Genomic DNA, 21083 nt, shown 5'->3' with positions numbered 1-21083 from the left:
GAGTTGGGGACGGTTTGTGAGTGACTATTCATATTGGTGGAGGCAAAGTGTGGGGATTTGCCTCCACTACCTAGAGATGCTCTTATCTCATTACAAATGACGTAATATAAGTCTATGTCATACCCAATAATATATGGGTACTTATGTCATTACAACTGTGTAGTATATGTCCATATCATTCCAAATAACATATGAGTTCTTATGTCATTACAAATGGAGTAATACATATATCATTCCAAATGATATATTGGTACTAATGTGATTACAAATGGCGTAATATATATATATATATATGTCATTCCAAATGATATATGAGTACTTAGCATCTCTAGGTGAAGGCAAATACATGGGTTTGCCTCCACCAATTCGGAATTTACCAAAATTCCATATCTAGATGGAGGCAAATCTAGCATCAAACCCCTCTATTCGCATATGTATTTGCAAATTTGGCATTTTGTTTGCGGATGCGGCGCGACATTAGGAGTGTCGTGCGACTTTAGCAATGGTCGTGTGGGTATTCTTTAGACTTTTCAACTTATAGGGGCGACTTTGGGAGTGTTGCGAGGGTTTTCTTTCAACAAACCATCGCCACTCTTTTGGCCAAATTAATTTTAAATAATTAAAAAGACTAACTTGGGATCCACTTTCAACAAAAAATAATTTTAAAATAAAATTGTGTCCCACTATTTACTTGAGTTGGTTGCTACCACCTAGAGTTGGGGACGGTTTGTGAGTGACTATTCACATTGGTGGAGGCAAACTGTGGGGATTTGCCTCACCACCTAGAGATGCTTTTATGTCATTACAAATGACGTAATATAGGTCTATGTCATTCCAAATGATATATGGATACTTATGTCACTACAACTGCGTAGTATAGGTCCATATCATTCTAAATAACATATGGGTTCTTATATCATTACAAATGGAGTAATATATATATGTCATTCCAAATGATATATTAGTACTAATGTCATTATAAATGGCGTAATATATGTATATGTCATTCCAAATGATATATAAATTAGACTTGGTGCTAGAGAAAAGCCTACGTATGTTACTTTAAGAAGTAAAGCGCCAATATGACATTGAGAATGACATACAAACCATCGCCACTTTTTTGGCCAAATTAATTTTTAAATAATTAAAAAACCAACTTGGGGACCATTTTTAACAAAAAATAATTTTAAAATAAAATTAGGTCCCACTATTTACTTGATTTGGTTGCTACCATCTAGAGTTGGGGACAGTTTGTGAGTGACTATTCACATTGGTGGAGGCAAACTATGGGGATTTGCCTCACCGCCTAGAGATGCTCTTATGTCATTACAAATGACGTAATATAGGTCTATATCATTCCAAATGATATATGGGTACTTATGTTATTACAACTGCATAATATAGGTCCATATCATTCCAAATAACATATGGGTTTTATGTCATTATAAATGGAGTAATATATATATATATATATATATATATATATATATATATATATATATATATATATCATTCCAAATGATATATTACTCAATGTCATTACAAATGGCATTAATATATGTATATGTCATATGTCATTCCAAATGATATATAAATTAGACTTGGTGTTGGAGAAAAACCTACATTTGTTACTTTAAGAAGTAAAGCACCAATACGACACTGAGAATGACATACAAACATATCGCCACTTTTTTGGCCAAATTAATTTTTAATTAAATAATTAAAAAACTAACTTGGGGCCTACTTTTAACAAAAAGTAATTTTAAAATAAAATTGGGTCCCACTATTTACTTGATTTTTCTGCTACCACTTAGAGTTGGGGATGATTTTGAGAGTGACTATTCACATTGGTGGAGGCAAACTATGGGGATTTGCCTCCACCAACTAGAGATGCTTTCTTATGTTATTACAAATGGCGTAATATAGGTCTATGTCATTCCAAATGATATATGGATACTTATATTATGTCATTACAACCTGTAGTATAGATCCATATTATTCTAAATAACATATGGGTTCTTATGTCATTACAAATAGAAAGTAATATATATATATATCATTCCAAATAATATATTAGTATAATGTCATTACAAATAATATATGTATATGTCATTCCAAATGATATATAAATTAGACTTAGTCTTTGGAGAAAAACCTACATATATTACTTTAAGAAGTAAATCACCAATATGACATTGAGAATGACATACAAACCATCGCCACTTTTTTGGCCAAATTAATTTTTAATTAAATAATTAAAAAACTAACTTGGGGCCTACTTTTAACAAAAAGTAATTTTAAAATAAAATTGGGTCCCACTATTTACTTGATTTGGTTGCTACCACTTAGAGTTGGGGATGATTTGAGAGTGACTATTCACATTGGTGGAGGCAAACTATGGGGATTTGCCTCCACCAACTAGAGATGCTCTTATGTTATTACAAATGACGTAATATAGGTCTATGTCATTCCAAATGATATATGGATACTTATATTATGTCATTACAACTGCGTAGTATAGATCCATATTATTCTAAATAACATATGGGTTCTTATGTCATTACAAATAGAGTAATATATATATATATCATTCCAAATAATATATTAGTACTAATGTCATTACAAATGGCGTAATATATGTATATGTCATTCCAAATGATATATAAATTAGACTTGGTGCTGGAGAAAAACCTACATATATTACTTTAAGAAGTAAATCACCAATATGACATTGAGAATGACATACAAACCATCGCCACTTTTTTGGCCAAATTAATTTTTAATTAAATAATTTAAAAACTAACTTGGTGCCCACTTTTAACAAAAAATAATTTTAAAATAAAATTGGGTCCCACTATTTACTTGATTTGGTTGCTACCACTTAGAGTTGGGGACGATTTGTGAGTGACTATTCACATTGGTGGAGGCAAACTATGGGGATTTGCCTCCACCACCTAGAGATGCTCTTATGTTATTACAAATGACGTAATATAGGTATATGTCATTCCAAATGATATATGGGTACTTATGTCATTACAACTGCGTAGTATAGGTCCATATCATTCCAAATAACATATGGGTTCTTATGTCATTACAAATGGAGTAATATATATATGTCATTCCAAATGATATATTAGTACTAATGTCATTACAAATGGCGTAATATACATATGTCATTCCAAATGATATATAAATTAGACTTGGTGCTGGAGAAAATCCTATATATGTTACTTTAAGAAGTAAAGCACCAATATGACATTGAGAATGACATACAAACCATCGCCACTTTTTTGACCAAATTAATTTTTAATTAAATAATTAAAAAACTAACTTGGGGCCCACTTTTAACAAAAATAATTTTAAAATAAAATTGGGTCATAATATTTACTTGATTTGGTTGCTACCACCTAGAGTTGGGGACGATTTGCGAGTGACTATTCACATTGGTGGAGGCAAACTATGGCGATTTGCCTCCACCACCTAGAGATGCTCTTATGTTATTATAAATGACGTAATATAGGTCTACGACATTCCAAATAATATATGGGTACTTATGTCATTACAACTGCGTAGTATAGGTCCATATCATTCAAAATAACATATGGATTCTTATGTCATTACAAATAGAGTAATATATATATGTCATTTCAAATGATATATTAGTACTAATGTCAATACAAATGACGTAATATATGTATATGTCATTCCAAATGATATATAAATTAGACTTGGTGTTGGAGAAAAGCCTACATATGTTACTTTAAGAAGTAAAGCACCAATATGACATTGAGAATGACATACAAACCATCGCCACTTTTTTGGACAAATTAATTTTTAAATAATTAAAAAACTAACTTGGGACTCACTTTTAACAAAAAATAATTTTAAAATAAAATTAGGTCCCACTATTTATTTGATTTGGTTGCTACCATCTAGAGTTGGGGACGGTTTGTGAGTGACTATTCATATTGGTGGAGGCAAATTGTGGGATTTGCCTCCACCACCTATAGATGCTCTTATGTCATTACAAATTTCGTAATATAGGTCTATGTCATACCCAATGACATATGGGTACTTATGTCATTACAACTGCGTAGTATAGGTCCATATCATTCCAAATAACATATGGGTTCTTATGTCATTACAAATAGAGTAATATATATATATGTCATTCCAAATGATATAGGGGTACTTAGCATCTTTAAGTGGAGGCAAATACATAGGTTTGCCTCCACTAATTCGGAATTTACCAAAATTCTATATCTAGATGAAGGCAAATCTAGCATCAAAACCCTATATTTGCATCCGTATTCACAAATTTGATATATTGTTTGCGGATATGGCGCGACACTACACTGGGAGTGTTGCGCGACTTTGGCAATGTCGCGTGGGTATTCTTTTGACTTTTCAACTTATAGGGGTGATTTTGGGAGTGTCGCGAGAGTTTTCTTTCAACAAACCATCGCCACTTTTTTGGCCAAATTAATTTTTAAATAATTAAAAAACTAACTTGGGGCCCACTTTTAATAAAAAATAATTTTAAAATAAAATTAGGTCCCACTATTTACTTGATTTGGTTGCTACCACCTATAGTTGGAGACGGTTTGTGAGTGACTATTCACATTGGTGGGGGTAAACTGTAGGGATTTGCCTCCCCCACCTAGAGATGCTCTTAAGTCATTATAAATGACATAATATAGGTTTATGTCATTCCAAATGATATATGGGAACTTATGTCATTACAACTGCGTAGTATAGGTTCATATCATTCCAAATAACATATGGATTCTTATGTCATTACAAATGGAGTAATATATATATGTCATTCCAAATGATATATAAATTAGACTTGGTGCTGGAGAAAAGCCTACATATGTTATTGTAAGAAGTAAAGCACCAATATGACATTGAGAATGACATACAAACCATCGCCACTTTTTTGGACAAATTAATTTTTAAATAATTAAAAAAACTAACTTGTGGCTCACTTTTAACAAAAAATAATTTTAAAATAAAATTGGGTCCCACTATTTATTTGATTTGATTGCTACCACCTAGAGTTGGAGACGGTTTGTGAGTGACTATTCATATTGGTGGAGGCAAATTGTGGGATTTGCCACCATCACCTAGAGATGCTCTTATGTTATTACAAATTACGTAATATATGTCTATGTCATACCCAATGATATATGGGTACTTATGTCATTACAACTGCGTAGTATAGGTCCATATCATTACAAATAACATATGGGTTCTTATGTCAATACAAATGGTGTAATATATATATGTCATTCCAAATGATTTATTAGTACTAATGTCATTACAAATGGCGTAATATATGTATATGTCATTCCAAATGATATATGAGTACTTAGCATCTTTAGGTGGAGGCAAATACATGGGCTTACCTCCACCAATTCGGAATTTACCAAAATTCCATATCTAGATGGAGGCAAATCTAGCATCAAACCCCTATATTTGCATCCGTATTCGCAAATTTGGCATTTTGTTTGCGGATATGGCGCGACACTACACTGGGAGTGTCGCGCGACTTTGGCAATGTCGCGTGGGTATTCTTTTGACTTTTCAACTTATAGGGGTGATTTTGGGAGTGTCGCGAGGGTTTTCTTTCAACAAACCTGCCACTTTTTTTGCCAAATTAATTTTTAAATAATTAAAAAACTAACTTGGGGACCACTTTTAGCAAAAAATAATTACAAAATAAAATTGGGTCCCACTATTTACTTGATTTGGTTGTTACTACCTAGAGTTGGGGACGGTTTGTGAGTGACTATTCACATTGGTGGAGACAAACTGTGGGGATTTGCCTCCACCACCTAGAGATGCTCTTAAGTCATTACAAATGACGTAATATAGGTCTATGTCATTCCAAATGATATATGAGTACTTATGTCATTACAACTGCGTAGTATAGGTCCATATTATTCCAAATAACATATGGATTCTTATGTCCATTACAAATGGAGTAATATATATATGTCATTCCAAATGATATATTAGTACTAATGTCATTACAAATGGCGTAATATATGTATATGTCATTCCAAATGATATATAAATTAGACTTGGTGCTGGAGAAAAGCCTACATATGTTACTTTAAGAAGTAAAGCACCAATATGACATTGAGAATGACATACAAACCATCGCCACTTTTTTGGCAAAATTAATTTTTAAATAATTTAAAAACTAACTTGGGGCTCACTTTTAACAAAAAATAATTTTAAAATAAAATTGGGTCCCACTATTTACTTGATTTGGCTGTTACCACCTAGAGTTGGGGACGATTTGTGAGTGACTATTCACATTGGTGGAGGCAAACTGTAGGGATTTGCCTCCACCACGGATTTGCCTCCACCACCTAGAGATACTCTGATGTTATTACAAATGACGTAATATAGATTTATGTCATTCCAAATGATATATGGGTTCTTATGTCATTACAACTGCGTAGTATATGTCTATATCATTCCAAATAACATATGAGTTCTTATGTCATTACAAATGGGTAATATATATATATATATATATATATATATATATATATATATATATATATATATATATATATATATATATATTATTCCAAATGATATATTAGTACTAATGTCATTACAAATAGTATAATATATGTATATGTCATTCCAAATGATATAAATTAGACTTGGTGCTGGAGAAAAGCCTACGTATGTTACTTTAGAAACTTTAAGAAGTAAAGTGCCAATATGACATTGAGAATGACATACGACATTATGGATATTTTCATTACAAACAATTTAGAGTCATATGAGACCAAACAAGCTGTAGATTACTGAAATTTGTGGACGGTTAAGGGCCGTCGTTTAGGGGTCAAAACTTGCTTCCTGCTCCATCCTAAAAAATGAGAATTTCTATTATAGACGGTTCATACCAGTAGTGTATTGGGAAGGAAATTCCACCTGCAGCCTTAATAATATGATTTGATTTGCTAACCAAATAGTTTAGATTTAAACTGCATTGTAATTAAGAAACCATAAGAAACTGAAATAGCAAAACCTCTTTATATTATACCAAAATGTATACAGTAACACTGCAGTACCATAACCAGTTAAGCACTTGAAGTCTGACAAGATACCAAAATATTTGAACTCTTGAATTGTTACAAGACAAGCACTCAACGGCTAGGTAGTAAACACTACCTAAACATCAAAATATATAACTTGTACTTGGATTTACAAGTTAAGGCACGCCAAGAGAAGATATATTTTTGTCGATTCACAGCATATCTATAAGCTTCATTAGTGAAAAATCACGTAATTTTTGGCCAAGTGATTATGTCACCAAGCACAATATCTCCAACTCTTCCATCTCCTTCGTATAACGGTGCAAAATCATCAAGTATCTCATCGATTCGGACATTATACGAACTTGGAGGTGTCGTTAAATAGGTGCAGACTTCTCCAGGTGCAACCACAGTCTTTGTTATGAAACTCTTCAAATGACAAGTTGTAGATTGAGTCGGATATTGCATGAATCAGCACGAACTGGGGATTGTTGTATTTCCTAAATAAATAAGAAAAAACAACGAAATTAATGTAGAGTGAAGAGGCTTTAAAATAGCTTATTGAACCCAAAAACCAAAAGCACCCAAGTTTGTTGTTCCTAAAATCATATCCCTCGAACAAATAAAATCAAACACATGTAGCAATACCTAAACAAAAAAAATCAACATAGCTATAGAACGTGGACAGAAAACCTAAAAGAAAGCTAGTACAGAACAACTTTTCAAACAATAGATTTTATAACAATCAATATAAGTCTACTTAAAAAAAACTTGGCGAATACTTATTACGAAAGCTATGACGGAGAACCTAGCTAATACTTAGCTTACAAAGCAATACCATATGCATTCTACTAATTGATTATTGGAACAAGGTCTTCTGTGAACAACCACTGACATGGTTCACACACTTTCCGGCCATGGAAGTCAATATATGTGACGGTCTCTATTATTGGAACAAGGTCTTCTGTGACCTTTAGTGCACTCACAGTTATCCTACGTCCTAGCTGCTGTAAGAAGTTAAACGTGCAATAACAATATATGAAAATTTTAGATTGACAAAAAAAATAGTCTAAGTTGCGCCTAATGCCCTAATTACAGGTGTAAAAACACACATATTGTATATATTATTATATAGGATCAAGCCATGCTTACTGTAGAAACCAAAGTATCACTTGTAATAGGCAATAATATATAACCACTGCACCGATCAGTCAAGATTTAGATTTTGCAAACCACTATAAACAAGAAGAAAAAACCTCAATGAACAAATTAATAAATCAAAGAGGACATAAATGGGAAAAAATGTCTTGTGAGAGCACACGAGATTTTACACAACAACAAGGTAATAGTTATAATAAAATAGAAAAGGAACAAGGAAAAACATTCATAGAGGTCAAGAATTAAGTGCAATGAAAATTCAGCCCCTAAATAACAAGGCACCAAAACGCACCGAAAAAGATTAAAACTAAAGTTTCTTTTCCTTTTCGTTTGAATTGATAAAAGATGTATGAAAAGGCTCTCCCGAGTAAAATGTGAGTACGTAACAAACAGAGAGCATGCAACAAATAGACCTAAGTACATAATCTGTTACCATCCTTGCATCGCACTGAAAGAAGAACCTGTTCGATACAGACCTTAGCACAGGTCCCTAGTGGCTTACCAAAAGCACTTCTCATCCCAGTCTGGAGTCTATCAGCTCCAACACACGAAAGCATCTTGTAAATCCTCAAAACATGGTAAGGGTGCACTCTGACTCTCAAATGAAAAGCATCTTCCCCAGCATACTTAGTAATATACTAGTTACAAGCAATACGAGCAGCCTCAAGAGCCTTAACATAGTTACACATATATTAAGCAATACGAGCACCGTCAAGAGCCTCAAGCAATACTAGTTACACATGTACTTTGTTCATAGTCTTAGTCTAGACATAAATTAACAAATTATTACCTGAGATGCATTTCCAAGCCTTGAAGATTGTCTCTTAAGGTCTACGACTTCATCCTCAAGTATTTTGCGAGCCTTGTCTACTTCATCAAGTCTCGCCATGATCGCCTCATAACTTGACTCACTGCTTTCACGTGCTCTCTTCTCTCTTTGAGCAATCTCCTTATATGGAGTTGAAGCATGGTAAAGTCTTTGTCACACCACTACCTAGACTGCAAACACGCCCCCTTCCATCATGACCAATAACCTATTAAGCAAACAAAAGTTTAGCTAGAATTTTGAACAAAACCAAGTAGAAAAACAAAAAACAAGATGGGAACAAGCATCACACCACCAAAGCAACGGGATCATTGTCAAGATCCCTTTCCACTATGTCAGGCTCTATGCTAACAAGCCTGTTAATTTCCTCTTACAAAAGAAATCAAAGACACCATTTCTTAAGTACGTAATACCTGGTCCTGGTCATACAAACATAAGCAATAGCTATACAAATATGTCTCGTTGTCTCTTACAAGAGATTGCCTCGTTTCAGCGTTGATGCAACTGCCATCTCTCCTCGTATGGGTGGCCACATATCCTTGTGTCCATGAAACCTTACCAGTCGGGCTATCTTTTTTCTGTAACATATTAAACAAATATGTAGATAAAGACTAATAGTTGAGTGCACATGATAATTTTAAGGTATTAAATAGATGTTTACCAACTTGAAAACATGATAAAGGTTTCAGAGAAAGTGGTACTCAAATTCCTTTCAGCCTCCTTACACACTTAACACCCTAACTGACGTCCCGAGTCCTTTATCCCAGTTAGACACTGAAACACGAAGACTAGCTTAGAACACCAAAGTAAATATCTAGGCATCTCAACTAACGCCAGATCTACCAAGTACCAAGTTATAGTGAATGAAATCATCATAATAAACTAAGATAAAAATAAAAATTCCAAGTCCCATAGATCTCGAAGGATCACTAGTTATATCTTTAGCAAGTGGCACATATCTCATAATTTTCCAATATATATATATATATATATATATATATATATATATATATATATATATATATATAGTTGAAGTTAATATTCACGTACTCTAGTTACCTCTCCGTTCACTCAACCAACGCTATCCTGCAGAATCTGTAAGGGCATAAAAACCATGCGCCTAGCAAATACGAACTACCCAACAACCCACTAAAATAAGTGAAAGGAGAGTGTAACAGGAGAAACATAACAATCAAAAGCCATACATGTATGTACAACCAAATCTCAAACTAAAAATTAATAAAATAAAATAAAATAAGATATAGCGCATTAAAGCATACTCAAAGGGACAAAGCAAAATACATCTAAGACAACAATACCATCAATAGCCTTTTTAAATTATATAAAATATAAACTTATCCAACCTCTAAAGACATATCCCCAAATATTAAAACACTCATAGTACAACGCTAATATAAGTCGATATACACCCTAAAGGGTCAATTACGCTCCAAGGAGTCAATACATTCAATATAGTTCTATACGCTCCAAATGAGTCAATGCACTCAATAGAACTTCATACGCTCCATAAGAGTCAACACGCTCAATAGAGCTCCATACGCTCTAGAAAAGTCAACACATTCAATAGAGCTCCATACCCTCCAGAGGAGTCAACATGCTCAATAGAGCTCTGTACGTTCCAAAGGAGTAAATGCACTCAATAGAGTTTTATACTCTCCAAAGGTCAACATGCTCAATAGAGCTCCATACGATGACGCTAAAAAATTCAAAACCAACACAACCACCAAACTACAAAATTCCAATACTAACAGTACCAAGCCAATGATATATTCTAGAGTACATAATCTGGTTACGATGTTTAATAATAACTACAACAGTAAACGTTGCAGAAAACACAATTAGAGCTACTAAGCAAACTAAGGAAGTTTAAATGTCAACTCATTACAGATGTACAAACTTGTTCAAACATTCAACAAACCCAACAATAAAAGTCAGCACCCACAACTCCATATTTGTTTGTCAAGCACACAACAAGCATTTCAAATTTCAATTGAGCTATTATATCAAGCTTTATCCAAAAATAAAAGAGTGCATATCCCATTTAGATTACTCACCACAAAGTTCACTTAAGATTGGACCTTCTCATAGTCCAAGCTTGCATCTCCATCGGCTCACAACACTCACATGATAAGCAATTAAGCATTGATATACCATTATTCAATTTCAACATATGCATGCGAACAACTTCGGATTTCACATAATAGTATTTCTACTCAAACCAAATATTATCATTCACTTAGACTAGTAAGAAATAAGGTAGAATTACTTGCCTCAAATTAAAAATGAAATATAGCTAGCTCCTTGTGTAATCTTCTCCAAGCCCCAATTTTGCTATCCCTTGATTGTCGGTCCAACACATGTACACCCTAGCTCTCTCTCTTTTCTTCTTTTCAATCTTAAGTTTCAGGGAAGGGAATGAAAAAATGGGCATTAGAGAAATGGGTAGTTGTATTCATAGGTGGGCTCAATTAAGTGGGCATTAAAGGTCTAGTTAGATACTGCAAAGCCTTGCCCAAAGTCAGGCCCATGATAAACTGGATAACTGCTAAGCAGTGGGGGCGTGAGCGGAGGGTGGAGAAGAGAGAGGGAGAGATGGATTTGTGGGTGGGGAGAGAGATTGTTCGGGTTTGGTTGAGAGGGAGAGGGAAAGAAGGAGGGAGAGAGAGAGGGATAGGTGAGGACAGACAGACAGAAACCTACCAAACTATCTTTTGTCCCACGTACCCCCACCCCTCCCAAAAACGTTCGCTCCGCTCACTTGATGAGTTGGGTCATTTCACTAACAACCCACCTACCAAATCTAAATGGTTTACTCAAGATAGGAACAATAAATGCAAATAGCATTTACATTTTTCGGTAGTCTTTTCTAAGATCAAATATAGTGTACGAATATGTGTTATTTGAGAATCTTTTCTGAGCAATTGTGTGTGCAACTCTCGTCTCAGTGTCTCACTATACCAAGAATATGTGTCTGAAATTTTCAGACTACGAGTTCACCATACCAAGAATATTGAGGAAATTGTCTAATGGGCTCCTTCTTTGTCATGGGTTGGGATTATCACCCCTAGTAGGCAAATGAAAGTTTATATGGAGGCATTGAGCTGTGACCATGGACAGATGGTGATGGACCTGGTTACTGCTCTTACATCACCACCTCAATTACACCCAAAAAAAGGTAAAAGAAGGAGGACAAGTTAACATCCCCATATCAATTAATCTTCTCCCTTAACCCATAATTGAATCAAAGACAAAGTCGCTGAATGGGACCAAATTTTATATGGACTAAGGACCCATTTGTTTAAAAGGCGACAAAGTCTACACTTCTCTCCTCACGATACTTCTTATATATCGTTTCTTTCTCTTTGACCTGGAAAACACCAACTCAAATAGTGTCAACAAGCATGGAAAAATTGAACAGAATATGTGAGGAATGTGAGAAAACTAATTCTACAAACAAACTTCATAACTCTAGTCCCGAAAGCTTACATAGTTAACCTTTGTATAAATGTAAAATCTTTTAAGTGCACAAGGACCATATTTCAGTCACCAACACAGATTATACAAAATGAAACTATTCCACATAGCCTTTGTATATGCAGACACAGATCACCCAAAATGAGAACATTTTATGTATGTCTGTTACTGATTATACAAAAAGAAACTACTCCATCCTATTTCTTACTTAGTGTTCATTCACATCTACTTAACCTGACTACGAACAACTTATGTTCGTCTGTCACTCATTATACAATAAAGAAACTTTTCTATCCTACATTTCTCTATGAGTGAAATTCTACAAAGTGAACTTTTATTACTGATTATACAAAAGAGAAATTCTATCCTATTTCTTACGAGTGTTCATTCACATCATTCATACCTGCTTAACCCGACTACAAACAATTTATGTCTGTCTGTCACTCATTATACAAAAAAGAAACTTTTCTATCATACATTTCTATGAGTGATATTCAACAAAATAAACTTTTGGAATGCACATAAACACTAACAAAGCCATTAATATGAATTTAGGTGAATGCAAACATCCCTATGACCTACAAAACGTACACATTCTAACTCAACAGTCCAAGTCTAGATAAAAAAGTATACATGTACACTTCACACACTCTCTCTCTATATATAGAGCAAATACACATATAAATACAACATGCACATATGCTGACATATTATTGGTGCTACACAACTAACTTTATACATTTGAGCATAAAGGCATATTTCCTGAAATTGAATACATCAAAGCAATTCAACATGCACATATGCTGTGACATATTATTGGTGCTACACGACTAACTTTAGACATTTGAACATAAAGGCATATTTCCTGAAATTGAATATATCAGAGCAACCACGATCAGTTGTGCTTTAATGAGTTAAAATGAAGAGGTTAGCTACCTTCTTATCGAATTCTGCTCTGTCCACAGCTCTATGATCAACATGCAATGCAAATTCTTCTACCTGAGTGAGGGGCTTCCGTTCCTTTTCAGGAACTGGTAGTGGATCACTGCACCAAGACCGGAGAAAAGCACAATTAAGAATATGTTTCTTCAACAATAACAACAGCTTACACTACTAGAATAGTTTATAAAGATACTACGTCATGTCAAAGCTTACTCTTTCAAGATTGGTTGCACCTTAAATTTTCTCATTTGAGCCTCTTCTTTTTCCATTCTCTGCCTTTCTTCCATTTCTCGCTGCATTTCCTCTTCATGTCTCACTAAACTCTACAATTGGAAAGGCTCTGGCTTGGTGCATTGCTTTGGCTCTGGTTTTGGTGGTATCTGCATGGAAATGAAATTAGAAAAGTACTTCTCAACCAATCTTAGTAAATAGAAGCAATGTCAAACTAGCACTCCATTCTTTGCCACTAGGTAATCAGTCATATACGGATGAGTCTGCCAAAATGGTAAGGTGTTGTGTACTTCAAAGCATTTTCCATACATATGAAGGAATACTGTGAACGTTTATATAACATTCTTTTTCTTTACTTGGGGCATATACAGATGGAGGAAGAGAAGGCACTGAAACAGTTGAGGAAGACATTGGTGCCCCATGCAAGTCCTGTGCCAAACTTTGATAGCCCCTTCCTTCCGCAGAAGTAAGTATTATAGTTGGGATTTATGAATTCGTATTTGGGCCATATCCCTGACGTATAGTTTGGACGACTGACGGCTAACTGATTATGTGCTGCAGGTCATTGAAGAAAACCACAAAGGCAAAATCACCTAAACTGCGAGTGCTAGTGTGCTACAGCGTAAACAAAGGAGAACAAGTGTTGCTGCTTCTCACATGAGATGACAATGTGGCATATTGATTGATCGTGACTATCGAATTCTTGTTACTATTTTGAGCAAGGGACAAAGAAGCTGAAATGCACATGGCTAGTCACAAGGCCCAACATTAGTATCATTACACTATGCATATAAAGCTTATGGTGTCGACACACCAATTTTCCATGTTCCAAATATATGTGAGATTTATTATAGTAATAAGACAGTCCCAATGCAACCACTAATGCATGACATAAAGAGCCTTATCGAAAAAATTATAAAAAATCATGATATAAAGAGGGCATCAGAAAACTCTTATATAACATAAAAACTCGTGAAGGGAGAAACCATCACCATGCCACGCAGTCAGAAACAGCAAGGAGCAAGTAATAAACACAAGAATCATTGTTATACATGATGAAATATCAAAATCCAGCTTGATAATGAACCATTAATTGTCATCTCCTAAAGCTAGTTCATCTCAATGGAGACAATATAAACAAATGAATACAGCACCAAATAATATATTCCAAGTTACATCTACTTCTATCATCACTTAATAACATTTTGTTCACGTACCACATAAAAAAGTAGCAACCTTTACCAAATCATCATCATCTATTATAAATAAAGTATAAATAAAGTTAAACCTTTTATACCTTGCCTTGGAGAAGCAGTGAGAAAGATTCACCCTTTCCTTGAAAAAAAATTCCAATGGGGGAAGAACCTATTAAATCAAACATCTCACAAACTTGTTAAACTATAAAAATAAAGAAAAAGTTTGAAGTTTTGGAAACTCAAAAAGTGAAGAACAAACTAGTAAACCCCATAACAAAATACACCTTGATTTAACTGAGAGTGTATTAAATTTCGTATACCCCTTCAACCCTGAACCTTAAATTCCTAGATTAAACGAATTTTCAGTATTAATTTCAGTGAACAAAAATAAATAAAAACCTAAGAGAGAGAAAGTAGTGACGTACCTTTGCAAAAACAAAGAAGTGAGAAAAAATAGCGTGATGAGATAATAGTATTTGGGTAAGCTGTGAAATTTGAGGGGGAAACACAAAATTGGTCAATTTTTTGGTGGGAAATGGTTTCTAGGCGCTCAGAGTAGAACGGGGTGGTCTCGACAATGTGATAGCTGTCTAATACAAGAAATTAGCCATGGTTTATATTTAGACAGCTAGAAGCCATCCTATTCTGGGAGTCATGCCTGTCATAAATCCTCTATTTTGACGTAGTGCCACTAGAATGACATCCAATTACCGTAGTGCAACTTATGTATTATGATACCAAGTTCAAATTTTTCTTTCACTCGAGTATGTAGGCTTACTTATAAGTAGCTGGAATAACCAATATGCATGTTCATTCACATATCTAGTAACTAAAACTAATAGAACTGTACAATAATTATACAATGATAGAGGGAAAAGATTCAACAACCTTATCTACTTCTAGTCTTGTATGTCCTTAGCCATTCAATCATTTTACCACTTGCAATCACTATGGAAAGAAACAAGGCGATTGGTAAAAAAAATTCTACCAATTCCACATAAGACCAAAGATTCTTGCAAGCAGCCACCAAAGTACCAACGAAACCACAATCATTTACAATGCCAAATAATACCTTTTATTTATTGATTGATTTATTCCGATAACAATACCAAATAATACAATATCTATATAAGCATTTTTTTAGCATGGTTCATATCTAAAACAAAAAGAAATGGCCCACTCGAGCAATAGAAAAATGATTTACACCCAACGGAAGAAAAGATAAATTAAGCAAAGCAAAATTCCATACCTCTATGTTACACGTACACACACAAATCCCAGTCTTTGGAACTCTCTTCTGACACCAAAATCAGACTTGTTTAGTAAAATGCAATTAGGTATATCGTACTTGTCACAACTTGATCCATCAAACAATAAGAGTTCCACCCACATAAAAAACATCCATATTCACCAATATATTCAGAACTAATTTTGCCAAGATAACTAAAATCTTTAGTAAAACTTCTAGAAACCCAAGTTCATTCAGACTTACTGGTATGCTGGGATGCCTAGAATCTCGAAAACTTTGAGGTGATACAGCACGTACCACTAGTTCACTACTACAAACCTTCCCACTAAGTCCTCTAAATTGGGCATTTCAAATTAACAAAAGAAAAACCCTACACTGATTTTCAATGATTAATGAAGAAAAAAAATAACCCCAATACTCTTCTAACCTTTTACTTTAATGAATGAAAATCTATGTTTTTAGGACATCCAAAATCTGAAATCATGCAAAAATTTCAACTTGGTTAAATTACATATAAACATCTATTAAATTAGCAAAATAAAACCACCACCAATTTAATTTCTCTTCAAGAAAAAGGTAACAAATTCGACGAATGATGAGAAGGGGGATAGAGAACGGACCTTGGAAAAGAAATAAATAGTCAAGTCACTAAAATTGTTATCAATTACAAGAAAAAGAATAAATGCTAAGCAAGAGAAATTGTATATCAAAACATCTACGGGAGTGATGGTCTTTGGGTGGGAATTGTGGTTAGGTTTAGGACTAACTAGTATAGAAACTAACATTTTAATGAGGTAGTGTCCCAACACTTAATAACCAAAAGCGGTATGGTGCGGTGAGAACTTGAGCCACTTGATATATAAACAAACCCCAAGAATGAGCGAACAAATAGGTCACTAAAATAGATAGAGCACCGAAGTAGACAAAAACTGGTCATATCTTTGTGCACTTTAAAGTGGCTAAATGTAATCTGTGGCATCCTTTATGCTTGCATAAATGATCCTTATAATAGCAATAGCGACAACAATAAATGAAAAACAAGCGTATAACTAACTACGTTGTAGGTGCCGACTAGCAAAGTCGGTAAAACCTTTGGGTGATGATACCAGAGGTCTGGGCCTCGAACCCCACCAAGAGTTACTGATCTCATTTAAAACGGGCTTACCAATCAAAAAATATATATAACACACTACATTAGAGCATATAGAAAAACAAGAAAAAAAAATATATAAACTGCAAAATATTTTAATCCCCAATTGAGATATATACCTGTGAGAAATAGTCTCATTCGGCTTCAAACCAGACTAACTAACAAAGGGGGTCAAGGGTGCCTAAAATGCTAAATGCACCTGAGGGAGCAAGTTTTGCAGCAACAAGATTCCAATTGGCCTTGGTCTTATGTACCTTTCGGGAAAAAAAACATGATAGAACAATAAGAGTTGCACTCCCCCTAGATAGGTTCCCAACTAGTAAAAAAACCTTAGGTCACATCATAAATCACAAGGATCATCTACCAAAAAAATAAAAAATCACAAGGATGTAACACACGCATGATTCTTCTTTTTTCTTTGTTACTTTACCATATATCTAACCTTAGTTCACTTCATTAACAACAACCAAACGAATTAGTTTGCTTCTACATTTATATAATTGGCTTGACTAGAGGAGAAAATTTCTATAGAAGTAAGACAAGTACTACGAAAATTGGACATTTATGTAGAAGTAAGACAAGTACTACATAAATACGCATGCTATTCAATATAGCCAAAGGAACTTGAGAATCAATTTCTAACTAACTATGATGACTCGGGGAAAGTTGGCAAACAAGATTCTTTGCAACTATAAATATCTCATAATTTCATATTGGAGTGGCAAATTCTAATGGATTCAATGTTCAAAGAAATGTACCACATAATTAAAGGAAGAAAAGTGAGTCAGTAACATACCACATAATCCGAGTAAATGCCTTGGAGGATCTTCACTATCAAAACCAAGGGCAGAATCACCAACATTGGCATATCGATCCCCTCTGCATGTACAATACATCATGGAATTTTTTCAGATAAAAACCTAGAATGAGAACTATGCTAAATTGAAGCAACTAATATTCCCTTTTTAGTAAAAGAAACTGATGTTATTAAATCGAGAGAGAGAGAGAGAGGGTGGGTGGGTGGAGGAATTAGACCTCCTGGTCCTTAGCAAGATGCTAAGGTAGGATTGCATAAGCTTACTAACCAAATCAATTCAAAGGCCTGCAACAACCGTGGGCACAAAAATTATCACTACTTTCCTTTACATCATGTAACTTAACGAACACTCCAGAGTGAGCTTTTAAGAACAATGCGTAACCAATAATCTGTATTGATTAAGGAAGATAAGTATTAAGGAAAACACAATTTAATTAGTATTAAATAGATCTAGAATATAAGAAACTTTAACAAGTTTCAATCGTGCAACACTTACACAGAATGGACCCCTCGCTAAGTTTGCCCCTACATATGAATTTCTAATTGAATTATTTAGCAACCAAGGAAGCAATAAGCTCAAGTGCAAGACAAGTATATGTGGATATATACCATGTCAAGCCATGATACATTGTAAATAATAAACAAAGCGATCTCAGACCAATTGAACCCCAAACAATAAGTGAGCTTGAAAACACTAGGCTTCATGGAGCAAAAGGGTGAGGACTTAGAAGTTGTTATAGAAACTCAAGTGCACTTGGCTTGGCTCGATTTGAATTAGAAAGCAAAAGAATTCATCATTTTGACTCGACCGTGGCAATCTTTCGACCTTTAAACTTTCAAGATCCCGTGGTTGTCGGGATGAGTGATTTTGTATGTCAAACATATATGTCCCTAGAACCCGTTAAAGTGTAAAAAATCCTCGGTAAATAGATATAACTTTGAGTTATCAATTAATCAAAAGTTTTGTATGCATGTAATATTTTCTAACAACAAGCAAACACACCTAACATGAGAGTTTGGTAAAAATAAAATAAAAAATATAAATATAAATGAAAAATGAAAGAAAGGGCAAAAAGGGATTTTGCAAATTATGCAACTTTCATCGAACCATGCATATGGTAATAACTAAACTAGTGCGGGGAAGCTCATGAACATGAAATGAGAATCTCTAGTAGCATTGCGAATCGGATAACAATTTAACAATTCTTTTCAAACTTCCCCAAAACATATCAATTGTCTTCTATGACAATAACTTAGGCGATAAAATCTTTGAATGTAAAAGCGGACATTGGTTATACCTTTTGGGAAGCTTTGCGGCTTCTTCACATTTAAGTAACTCTGCATACAAGCCATCGATGGCTAACAATTCCTCATGGGTACCCATTTCAACAAGTCCTTCCTTCCTCCATCGACTATATAGTCGGCATTTCTTATTAGGCTAAGGCGTCAAGCTATGATAATAGTTGATCGCCCACGAGAATATCTAGAGCCCTTTGAGCGGCCATTTACGCTTCAAAGTCAAGGCCACCATCCACCTCATCAAGAAGAAGAATAGATGTATTTGAAAGCACTTTGCTCGTGAAAGTTTAATCTTTTGTTATTCCGTTAATGCCAACCCACTCTGCCCCTAAAATGCATAAAAATAGAGGAATATCAACAAAAGAATAATTCTTCCATTAATAACTTAATACCAAGCATTAAGATACATGACTTTGCTATGATAATAGTCATTGTTTAAGAGCTCCCCACTCAGAGGTTCGGGGGTGTTCTTTGCAAGAGTTTTCGAGTTTTTTTGGATTGCACTCTTAACGAGACGGGAATATCTATAATTCTAGGACTTCACAAGTTGATACTTTGTATATTGTCAAGATGGAAAATGAGTCGTGGGTTGCATCTTTACTTTTCAAATATAGTTATACAAGAATTCAATGAATGCCTTTACTTATATAATTTTCATCAAGGTTGAAAAAATTTTGAACAGAAGAAAATATCACATATATTCTACTTGTGTTTCATAGCCCTTCTCAGGGGGGCTGATAAATGTATGTGCATGCGTTGTTTTAGTAGCTTCCTCGATCTGATCGGGCGTGGCAGATCGTCCGTACGCAATGTTATCTATAATGTTCAAACTAAGTAAAGCAGGCTCCTGTGTGACTAGTCCTATTTGGCTTCTTAACCATTCTAGTTTAAGACTCTTAATATTCTCACCATCCAACGGGACTTCTCAAAGCGAATAAAATGCATTCAATATCAAGTCGGCCGGATGATATAGATAAAACATAACTAAAAATTAATAATAATAAAAAATAAATAAATAAAATATTAAATCAATAAAAAAAAAACATGCCAATAATGTATGAGAAAATGTTCATCCAAATATACCTAATATAGGATCATAAACCTCTCCATGAAAGGAACTATACTGCTTTTTCTTAAACCATTGTGACCAACAAGTGCCACAATTTTTTTAGCAAGCACAGTCAAGTAAAACCCATTTACGATGGGAATTTCAGGACGAGAGAGATATAAAACTCAAGTGTAGATGAGAACATTACGTTTGAACGTTAGGGTTAATAATATGTTTGAACGTTATTATACTTACGTTTGAACGTTATTGCATTGAATGAGAGATTGAACCCCACAAAACAAAGTTTTATAATAATATGTTTTCAATTAAACCCTCTCTACCTTTACCACTCGACAAAGTTTTATTCAGCCCCATATGGTTTCGTTTTGCTGCGATTTATACAGCTAAACTTTTATGAAAGGGAGGGTGTTACCTACTTTGTGAAAAAGTGAAATTTCAGCAAGCCATTTGTGTTGAAACATTTAGGGTTAACCACTATACAACGTCGATAAGGTCACGTGAAGAAAGATTTGATTATTGATCCTATTTGGATTCTTATTAGCATCAAATGGATTAGACATATAAAACTTTTAATTACACCAAGAAATCTG

The 21083-nt window shown here is 34.3% G+C and overlaps 1 protein-coding gene and 1 pseudogene across 19 annotated transcripts; both read right to left on the bottom strand.

Annotated features, from left to right (window-relative positions):
• Positions 1-7045: 7045 nt before the first annotated feature.
• Positions 7046-19519, bottom strand: LOC147525319 (uncharacterized). Of its 19 annotated transcripts, XM_086606256.1 has the most exons (11): positions 19424-19518; positions 18394-18514; positions 18105-18187; positions 17508-17562; positions 16159-16206; positions 15011-15078; positions 13696-13862; positions 13477-13585; positions 9459-9623; positions 9010-9253; positions 7046-7561 (listed from the first exon to the last, which is right to left on the bottom strand). In XM_086606256.1, exons 7-10 carry the CDS (start codon positions 13779-13781, stop codon positions 9170-9172), a joined length of 444 nt encoding a protein of 147 aa, XP_086462382.1. In that variant the 5' UTR covers positions 13782-13862; positions 15011-15078; positions 16159-16206; positions 17508-17562; positions 18105-18187; positions 18394-18514; positions 19424-19518; the 3' UTR covers positions 7046-7561; positions 9010-9169. The 19 variants fall into 19 exon arrangements, with proteins under 19 accessions (XP_086462382.1, XP_086462458.1, XP_086462375.1 ...); XM_086606332.1 differs by lacking the exons at positions 17508-17562; positions 18394-18514 and adding an exon at positions 9707-12433 and having other exon boundaries at positions 9519-9623; positions 19424-19519; XM_086606249.1 differs by lacking the exon at positions 17508-17562.
• LOC147525320 (large ribosomal subunit protein uL16 pseudogene) lies at positions 8633-9108 on the bottom strand (annotated as a pseudogene).
• Positions 19520-21083: the final 1564 nt, after the last annotated feature.

The sequence above is a fragment of the Coptis chinensis genome, chromosome 1, assembly GCF_015680905.1.
Source record: "Coptis chinensis isolate HL-2020 chromosome 1, ASM1568090v1, whole genome shotgun sequence".
Classification (NCBI taxonomy): Eukaryota; Viridiplantae; Streptophyta; class Magnoliopsida; order Ranunculales; family Ranunculaceae; genus Coptis; species Coptis chinensis.
The sequence above is the reverse complement of the archived record's forward strand: the minus strand, read 5'-3'. Positions and strand labels throughout refer to the sequence as shown.

Bases quoted from the DNA above. Each gene is read 5' to 3' on its own strand.
- LOC147525319 (XM_086606237.1), bottom strand. From the start codon at position 13,781: ATGCAGCGAGAAATGGAAGAAAGGCAGAGAATGGAAAAAGAAGAGGCT. The intron at 13,586-13,695 runs GTAAGCTTTGAC...GTCTTGGTGCAG, and splicing joins GTGCAACCAATCTTGAAAGA to TGATCCACTACCAGTTCCTG. The intron at 9,624-13,476 runs GTAGCTAACCTC...AATATGTTACAG, and splicing joins GAGCAGAATTCGATAAGAAG to AAAAAAGATAGCCCGACTGG.